The sequence below is a fragment of the Camelina sativa genome, chromosome 17 (genome assembly GCF_000633955.1).
Source record: "Camelina sativa cultivar DH55 chromosome 17, Cs, whole genome shotgun sequence".
NCBI lineage: Eukaryota > Viridiplantae > Streptophyta > Magnoliopsida > Brassicales > Brassicaceae > Camelina > Camelina sativa.
This window is the reverse complement of record NC_025701.1, coordinates 12,864,795-12,873,722: the sequence shown is the minus strand read 5'-3', so window position 1 is coordinate 12,873,722 and position 8,928 is coordinate 12,864,795. Positions and strand designations below refer to the sequence as shown.

Below are 8,928 nucleotides of genomic sequence, written 5' to 3'. Positions count from 1 at the left end.
ATACATATAGAACAAGAAACATCTTTTTTATAAGCTAACCCATGTTTGTTTTCGGTTTCGTCTATAATCATAATAAACAAAACCAAAATCTACCGAATTATATATTTTAATCTTATTACATATGTTGTCTTATAGCTTAGGAATCTTTTTTTTTTTAACATGCATGATACATCACTTTTTTCCAACTTACTTACTTATCAAAGGACCCATTTATTTATTCTTCAAACTTAAGAAAAAAAAACCGATAAAATTTTCTTCAAGTGGGATCCATGTGATTTACGAGCCATCTCCTTCACTTTTTTATGAATCTTGTTTCTTGTCTGAATTGTGTTGTGTTATGTTGTGTTGTCTGTGATCTGAGAGAAGATAATGGCTGAACAGAACAGAGAAGGTCTTCTCTCTCGAAAAGGTTGCTCAGATTTCGGATTCAATGACTCCAGCATCATCGATGACCGTCGTTCCAAGTTCCGTTGTTTCCGATTTTGCTCCGACGGGATCGTCGCTTCCTGGATGGCTTTATACGACATCGCCGCTAAATTGTACGAGATGGGTCGTTCCGACCGTCGGAAAGTTTACTTCGCTGTTAAGATGGGTATGGCTCTCGCACTCTGCTCTTTCGTCATCTACCTCAAAGAGCCACTCCGTGACGCTAGCAAATACGCTGTTTGGGCCATCCTTACTGTTGTCGTCGTCTTCGAGTACAGCATAGGTACGTACCTCTGTGGCTCCTCCTGAATTGTTTATAGATTCGGATTCGATTGAATCAAAATCTTCCGGATTTTATTAGTTAAAAATCAAAATATTATTCAAAATCTCATCTGATCTTGTCTTATGATTACTGTTCCATTCACATCAAACTATGTTCCTTTGTTCGGTTTAACTCCACTTGTAATCAGAGATCTCTGATCTGATTTGGCTCCAATTCTGTCATCAGGAGCAACATTGGTCAAAGGGTTCAATAGAGCTGTAGGAACACTCTCTGCTGGAGGACTGGCTCTTGGCATAGCTAGACTCTCTGTCGCAGCTGGAGAATTCGAAGAACTCATTATCATTATCAGTATCTTCCTTGCAGGTTGCACCAAGTCTCTTAATCCATATTATGTTTTAAAGGAAGCTTTTTTATTAATCCTTGTGAATCTGGTTTATTAGGTTTTTCTGCAAGTTTTTTGAAACTCTATCCGGCGATGAAGTCGTACGAATACTCATTCAGGGTGTTTTTGTTGACATACTGCATCGTTCTTGTGTCTGGGAACAACAGCAGAGACTTTTTCAGCACTGCTTATTACAGGTTTTTGCTGATCCTGCTTGGTGCTGGTATCTGTTTGGGTGTCAACATATTTATACTTCCGATTTGGGCTGGTGAAGACCTCCATAAACTAGTGGTTAAGAATTTCAAGAGTGTAGCCAATTCCCTCGAAGGTAGAGAGAGATACATAAGATTTGGGCTGTTACTCTTGTATTTTTTTTTGGGATTAGGCTGATTTTGTTTTGTACTTTTTAATAAAATTTCAGGATGTGTTAATGGGTACTTGCAATGTGTTGAATACGAGAGGGTGCCTTCAAAGATTCTCACATACCAAGCTTCTGATGATCCATTATACAGTGGATACAGGTCTGTAGTCCAATCTACAAGCCAAGAAGATTCTCTGGTGTGTTTTCTGTAAGGCATTTTTGTTTAGCAGCACTAGTATAATTTTTTCAAAAAATTGGATGATAAGAAACAAGTATACCTCTTTGTTTCACAGCTTGATTTTGCTGTATGGGAGCCTCCACATGGACCTTACAAGACTTTCCACCATCCGTGGGCAAACTATGTCAAACTTAGTGGTGCGGTAAGGCACTGCGCTTTCATGGTCATGGCAATGCATGGCTGCATCCTTTCGGAAATTCAGGTAACTTACCATATTCGTGTTATCCAACTCTATCTATGGTGTGACACTGAGTTTCTTGATTTTTCTTGTTGTACCTTTCACAAATGAGGTACTATAATGATTGTTATTGACCACTATACCCAACTGCTTCAGATGCTACTAGGTTACTCTTCTTGGTTAATTTGACTGTGTTACTCTGAGAAAGAAGTCTGTTATTTGTTGTCATTCAGTTGTTGAGAAAATGCTTGAAACCAAGAAAATATCTGAAGGAGCCATATTGCTGTAGAGTGTGATCTCCTATTTTAGAATCTGTTGTTACTAGTTAACTGATGTCATGTCAGTCAGTAGGCTTTGTGTTCAGTGCTTATGATCAATTGGTGTGTGATTTGCAGGCAGCTCCAGAGAAAAGACAGGCTTTCCGACACGAACTTCAGAGAGTTGGGAACGAAGGGGCCAAAGTGTTAAGGTTGTTTGGTGAAAAAGTGGAGAAAATGGAGAAGCTAAGCCCAGGAAACGTTCTCAAGGAAGTTCAACGAGCAGCAGAGGAACTACAGATGAAAATAGACAGTAACTCCTTCCTACTTGTCAACTCAGAAAGCTGGGCTGCTATCAAAGAGAAAGCCGAAGCTGAACAAGCTCAACAAAACTACCATGAATCCAAAGACGACGAANATAACTTGGCTCCATTACAATATACATATAGAACAAGAAACATCTTTTTATAATCTAAACCATGTTTGTTTTTGGTTTTGTCTATAATCATAATAAACAAAACCAAAATCTAATGAATTATTTTATCTAATTATTACATATGTTGTCTTATAGCTTAGGAATCTTTTTTGTAACATGCATGATACATCACTTGTTTCCAACTTACTTATCAAAGGACCCATTTATTTATTCTTCAAACTTAAAAAACCGATAATTTTTTCTTCAAGTGGGATCCATGTGATTTACGAGCCATCTCCTTCACAGTTTATGAATCTTGTTTCTTGTCTGAATTGTGTTGTGTTGCGTGTGTGTGTCTGTGATCTGAGAGAAGATAATGGCTGACCAGACCAGAGAAGCTCTTCTCTCTCGAAAAGGTTGCTCAGATTTCGGATTCAATGACTCCAGCATCATCGATGACCGTCGTTCCAAGTTCCGTTGTTTCCGATTTTGCTCCGACGGGATCGTCGCTTCCTGGATGGCTTTATACGACATCGCCGCTAAATTGTACGAGATGGGTCGTTCCGACCGTCGGAAAGTTTACTTCGCTGTTAAGATGGGTATGGCTCTCGCACTCTGCTCTTTCGTCATCTACCTCAAAGAGCCACTCCGTGACGCTAGCAAATACGCTGTTTGGGCCATCCTTACTGTTGTCGTCGTCTTCGAGTACAGCATAGGTACGTACCTCTGTGGCTCCTGAATTCTTTATAGATTCGGATTCGATTGAATCAAAAATCTTCCGGATTTTATTAGTTAAAAATCAAAACTTTATTCAAAATCTTATCTGATCTTGTCTTATGATTACTGTTCCATTCACATCAAACTCTGTTCCTTTGTTCGATCTAACTCCACTTGTGATCAGATATCTCTGATCTGATTTGGCTCCAATTCTGTCATCAGGAGCAACATTGGTGAAAGGGTTCAATAGAGCTGTAGGAACACTCTCTGCTGGAGGACTTGCTCTTGGCATAGCTAGACTCTCTGTCGCAGCTGGAGAATTCGAAGAACTCATCATCATTATCAGTATCTTCCTTGCAGGTTGCACCAGTGTTCTCTCAGTCCCATATTATATTATGAAGGAAGCTTCCTTTTTATTTATGACTCCTTGTGAATCTGGTTTATTAGGTTTTTCTGCAAGTTTTTTGAAACTCTATCCGGCGATGAAGTCGTACGAATACTCATTCAGGGTGTTTTTGTTGACATACTGCATCGTTCTTGTGTCTGGGAACAACAGCAGAGACTTTTTCAGCACTGCTTATTACAGGTTTTTGCTGATCCTGCTTGGTGCTGGTATCTGTTTGGGTGTCAACATATTTATACTTCCGATTTGGGCTGGTGAAGACCTCCATAAACTAGTGGTTAAGAATTTCAAAAGTGTAGCCAATTCCCTCGAAGGTAAAGATTGATACATAAGATTTGGGCTGTTTCTCTTGTTTTTTTTTTTTTTTTTTGGGATTAGCCTGATTTTGTTTTGTACTTTTTAATAAAATTTCAGGATGTGTTAATGGGTACTTGCAATGTGTTGAATACGAGAGGGTGCCTTCAAAGATTCTCACATACCAAGCTTCTGATGATCCATTATACAGTGGATACAGGTCTGTAGTCCAATCTACAAGCCAAGAAGATTCTCTGGTGTGTTTTCTGTAAGGCATTTTTTGTTTAGCAGCATTAGTATAACTTTAAAAAAGAATTTGGATGATAAGAAACAAGTACCTCCTCTTTTGTTTCGCAGCTTGATTTTGCAGTATGGGAGCCTCCACATGGACCTTACAAGACTTTCCACCATCCGTGGGCAAACTATGTCAAACTTAGTGGTGCGGTAAGGCACTGTGCTTTCATGGTTATGGCAATGCATGGCTGCATCCTTTCGGAAATTCAGGTAACTTACCATATTCGTGTCATTCAACTCTTATCTATGGTGTGATGCTGAGTTCTTGATGTTTCTGGTTCTACCTTTCTCAAATGAGGTACTATAATGATTATTAGAGACTATACCCAACTACATCAGATGCTACTCTTCTTGGTTAAAACTAGACTGTTACTCTGAGAAAGAAGTCTTTTATTTGTCATTCAGTTGTTGAGAAAGTGCTTGAAACCAAGAAAGTATCTGAAAGAGCCATATTGCTGTAGAGTGTGATCTCCTATTTTAGAATCTGTTGTTACTAGTTAACCGATGTCATGTCAATAGGCTTTATGTTCGTTCAGTGCTTATGAGATCAATTGGTGTGTGATTTGCAGGCAGCTCCAGAGAAAAGACAAGCTTTCCGACACGAACTTCAGAGAGTTGGAAACGAAGGGGCCAAAGTCTTAAGGTTGTTTGGTGAAAAAGTGGAGAAAATGGAGAAGCTAAGCCCAGGAAACGTTCTGAAAGAAGTGCAACGAGCAGCAGAGGAGCTACAGATGAAAATAGACAGCAACTCCTTCCTACTTGTCAACTCAGAAAGCTGGGCTGCTATCAAAGAGAAAGCCGAAGCTGAGCAAGCGCAACAAAACTACCATGAAGCCAAAGACGACGAGAGCAAAGTGATCCAATCCCTCAGCCAGATTTGGGACAACAACAACCATCACTATCAGAATCCACAGGCCGGTAATGATTCTCAGCTATGGGTTTCAACAGAGAGTATGATGCTTAGGAACCGAGAAAACTGGCCAAGCGTCTCATTCATAGGCGGTTCTATGATCAACGAGATAGAATCTAAAGTATACGAAAGCGCAAGTTCTTTGTCACTAGCCACATTCGCCTCTCTTCTGATCGAGTTTGTTGCAAGGCTCCAGAATGTTGTTAACGCGTTTGAGGAGCTAAGCACTAAAGCAGATTTCAAAGAACAAGTAAGCGAGACACAGAACAAGAAAGATAAAGCTGGCCTGTGGACCAGACTCAGCAACTGCTTCAGCTCCAAGGATTAGCAGAAGCATTGGTGTGTGGTGAATAGTTTAATTTGTATAGACAATGAAATATAATATTTCGCTTTGTTTGTCGTGAAATAAGGTCCTATACTCACACTGTCACACATAAACTCAACTGAAAGTTTTGTTCTCAGATTTTGTTTGTTTTGTTGAAATACAGATTTCAGATTTGATTTGTTTGAACCGAGACCAAACCAAATCAATCAATTTTGAAAGTCAAACTAAACCGGAAAAGAAGGCTTCCGGATTAATAAATCTTATCATTCGCATAAGAAAGCCCAATAAGCTCCTTAAGGCCCAATAAGACCTTATTAACTTTTCTTCTTCTAAAATAATCTTCCTTGGTCGTAAAAATCAAAAGCAGAATATTATTTTTCTTTTTACTCGCTCGCAAATCGCAAATTCCTCATTCTCTCCTTCTCTCTAGCTCCTCGGAATCTGAATCAGTCCTTCTCCGACGCCTGAATCGGTAAGATGATTTCCACTTTCTTCTTCACGCATCTCGTACATCTTCATTTCCGATTCACATTCTCTCTATTCTAACTTCGAACCGGTGAATCTGGGGGACGTCCCTCGCTTCTTCCGTTTGGTGATTCTTCACACCCGATTCGTTTCGGAATCTGCTGTATTTTCTTATCCTTAGATGAGAAATTAATGGAACCGAAGCTAACACTAGAGTAGCCATAGTTGTTTTCTCCAGGATCTGTGAAATGATTTATTTTTAAATATTTTTAATCGAGATCCGAAATCTATTGTAGCAATTAGCTCTGATTCATTAGCTTATGTGTATTAATTAGCTTGTTAATTTTTTTTGCACTGCAGTGACTTGATTCGATACATAATTTAGAGATGGCTATGGTAGATGAACCGTTGTATCCCATTGCTGTGCTCATAGATGAGCTTAAGAATGATGATATTCAGCTTCGTTTGAACTCCATCCGTCGTTTGTCTACGATAGCTCGTGCTCTTGGAGAGGAGCGTACAAGGAAGGAATTAATCCCTTTTCTGAGTGAGAACAGTGACGATGACGACGAGGTGCTCCTTGCTATGGCTGAGGAATTGGGAGTTTTTATTCCGTTCGTTGGAGGAATTGAGTATGCTCATGTTCTTCTCCCTCCTTTGGAATCTCTCTGTACTGTTGAAGAGACCTGTGTGAGAGAAAAAGCTGTGGATTCGCTTTGTAAGATTGGATCTCAAATGAGGGAAAGTGACCTTGTTGATTCCTTTGTTCCTCTTGTGAAGGTTAGATTATGAGAGATGATGTATTTATTTTTAGCTTTAAGATTACACCCTTGTATTAGTTCGTTCAATCAAGGCTTAATTTTGTTTCTTTAATCCTGTAGAGACTGGCAGCTGGTGAATGGTTTGCAGCAAGAGTTTCCGCATGTGGTATATTCCATGTTGCATACCAAGGTTGCACTGATGTTCTGAAGACAGAGTTACGGTCTACTTATAGCCTGTTGTGCCAAGATGATATGCCAATGGTGCGAAGAGCTGCTGCATCTAACCTGGGGAAATTTGCCACTACTGTGGAGTCAACCTATTTGATTGCTGAGATCATGACTATGTTCGATGATCTCACTAAAGATGGTACTTAATGCTTTAAATTGTTATGTCTTACTACTATATGTTCTCATCACTTAGAAATAGTTTGCATGGACCGCGAGAGCATGGTAAATAGATCATATTTGAAATTAAGAAGCGAGGTTTGGTGAAGATACCTTTTATAGTGCATAGTACCTTTTTAGAAATGTTTGTTTCTTATCTGTGCTAATATTGTTTAAATTATAACCTTCATTTCAGATCAAGATTCTGTTAGACTGTTGGCTGTCGAAGGCTGTGCAGCTCTGGGAAAGTTGCTCGAACCGCAGGATTGTGTTGCACGCATTTTACCTGTTATTGTCAATTTCTCTCAGGTGAAGTGAGCTTTGGTTAATTGTCGCCTCTAGATCACATACACACACACACACAAATATATTGTATGCGTAGTTTTTCGTCGGTAAAAGTTTGCAGTTCTGATATTTTTCGATGCTATATGGGTTGTTTTGAGCGCAGGATAAATCTTGGAGGGTGCGTTACATGGTTGCTAATCAGCTATATGAACTTTGCGAGGCAGTGGGTCCTGATTGCACCAAGTATGTGTCATGTGGATTTTGTTTTATGTTTTTATCATCCTTGTTAGATCTAGGCTTTCTTACTCGTAAAAATACTTTGTGACCATCAAGCACATATACATCTAAGAGCCTTGGATTTTAGATTTATGTTGGTGCACATATCTTATAATTTTGACACCATATGTCGTTCTTTCTCTAGGACGGATTTGGTTCCAGCATACGTGAGATTGTTACGGGACAATGAGGCAGAAGTGCGAATAGCAGCAGCAGGAAAAGTGACCAAGTTCTGTCGTCTTTTGAATCCCGAGCTTGCTATTCAACACATCCTTCCTTGTGTGAAGGTACATCTTTCTGCTAATTAGAATTTCTCAAATTTCAGTTAAATGTCCCCTGACATGTAATATTCTGATTCCAACTCATGTCTGGCAGGAATTATCATCGGACTCTTCTCAACATGTTCGATCTGCTTTAGCTTCAGTAATAATGGGGATGGCTCCTATCCTTGGGAAGGTATGAACTGGATATAGCCAACATTTTTCGCATCTGATGTTTAATTTGCTGTTTTGGTTTTCATCATCGAAATAAGCTACATAATCTGTTATGGCTCGGCTATAGCAGGCGCCAACTAGTGTTACAGACCTTATCAATTATTAACATACGAAATCATCAATGCAGGATTCAACCATTGAGCATCTGTTACCAATTTTTCTTTCTCTATTGAAAGATGAATTTCCTGATGTTCGCCTCAACATCATAAGCAAGCTTGATCAAGTCAACCAGGTTTGTTACATCTCTCTCGTGTTCTTTAGATTTCGCTACTTTTATGACTTGCTTATTTAATTGTTGACAAATTATCTTTTTACGGCAGGTTATTGGAATTGATTTACTATCACAATCATTGTTGCCGGCGATTGTAGAGCTTGCTGAGGATCGACACTGGAGAGTCCGGCTTGCGATAATAGAGTATGTTCCTCTGTTGGCCAGCCAGTTAGGTATAGGGTTTTTTGATGACAAGCTTGGAGCCCTTTGCATGCAATGGCTGCAAGACAAGGTTTCCCTCTTGAATCCTTATATTTTGCATATTCACTGTTGCATAATTTTCGATTCGGGATATTTGACACTGTTCGCCTTCTTCAGGTTTACTCCATCCGTGAAGCTGCAGCAAACAACCTAAAGCGTCTCGCAGAGGAGTTTGGTCCTGAATGGGCAATGCAACATTTAGTTCCCCAGGTCTGTATTAATTAACATCGGTATTCTTTGAGCATTTCATACTAAAAGCTTCTGTCTGTTTATCTTAGTGTTGATCTAACTCCACAGTAGCTCGCCTA

At 39.5% G+C, this 8,928-nt stretch overlaps 2 protein-coding genes across 3 annotated transcripts in view; both read left to right on the top strand.

Annotated features, from left to right (window-relative positions):
- On the top strand, window positions 210-5,621 carry LOC104756950 (aluminum-activated malate transporter 4). Of its 2 annotated transcripts, XM_019239681.1 has the most exons (7): window positions 210-709; window positions 935-1,072; window positions 1,150-1,419; window positions 1,513-1,649; window positions 1,746-1,892; window positions 2,264-2,542; window positions 5,097-5,621. In XM_019239681.1, exons 1-7 carry the CDS (start codon window positions 370-372, stop codon window positions 5,484-5,486), a joined length of 1,701 nt encoding a protein of 566 aa, XP_019095226.1. In that variant the 5' UTR covers window positions 210-369; the 3' UTR covers window positions 5,487-5,621. The 2 variants fall into 2 exon arrangements, with proteins under 2 accessions (XP_019095226.1, XP_010477920.1); XM_010479618.2 differs by lacking the exons at window positions 210-709; window positions 935-1,072; window positions 1,150-1,419; ... (1 more) ...; window positions 1,746-1,892; window positions 2,264-2,542 and adding exons at window positions 2,783-3,256; window positions 3,480-3,617; window positions 3,705-3,974; window positions 4,075-4,211; window positions 4,312-4,458 and having other exon boundaries at window positions 4,818-5,621.
- The window catches only part of LOC104756932 (serine/threonine-protein phosphatase 2A 65 kDa regulatory subunit A alpha isoform), a 4,297-nt gene continuing 1,213 nt past the window's right edge, over window positions 5,845-8,928 (top strand). The window contains exons 1-10 of the mRNA XM_010479595.2: window positions 5,845-5,955; window positions 6,309-6,728; window positions 6,830-7,076; window positions 7,290-7,402; window positions 7,542-7,621; window positions 7,800-7,941; window positions 8,030-8,110; window positions 8,276-8,380; window positions 8,469-8,651; window positions 8,738-8,830. Coding sequence (XP_010477897.1) covers window positions 6,336-6,728; window positions 6,830-7,076; window positions 7,290-7,402; window positions 7,542-7,621; window positions 7,800-7,941; window positions 8,030-8,110; window positions 8,276-8,380; window positions 8,469-8,651; window positions 8,738-8,830 — 1,437 coding nt within the window. The 5' untranslated portion in view covers window positions 5,845-5,955; window positions 6,309-6,335. The remainder of the gene's footprint in view (window positions 5,956-6,308; window positions 6,729-6,829; window positions 7,077-7,289; window positions 7,403-7,541; window positions 7,622-7,799; window positions 7,942-8,029; window positions 8,111-8,275; window positions 8,381-8,468; window positions 8,652-8,737; window positions 8,831-8,928) is intronic.

Bases quoted from the DNA above. Each gene is read 5' to 3' on its own strand.
- LOC104756950 (XM_019239681.1), top strand. From the start codon at position 370: ATGGCTGAACAGAACAGAGAAGGTCTTCTCTCTCGAAAAGGTTGCTCA. The intron at 710-934 runs GTACGTACCTCT...TTCTGTCATCAG, and splicing joins CGTCTTCGAGTACAGCATAG to GAGCAACATTGGTCAAAGGG. The intron at 1,893-2,263 runs GTAACTTACCAT...TGTGATTTGCAG, and splicing joins GCATCCTTTCGGAAATTCAG to GCAGCTCCAGAGAAAAGACA.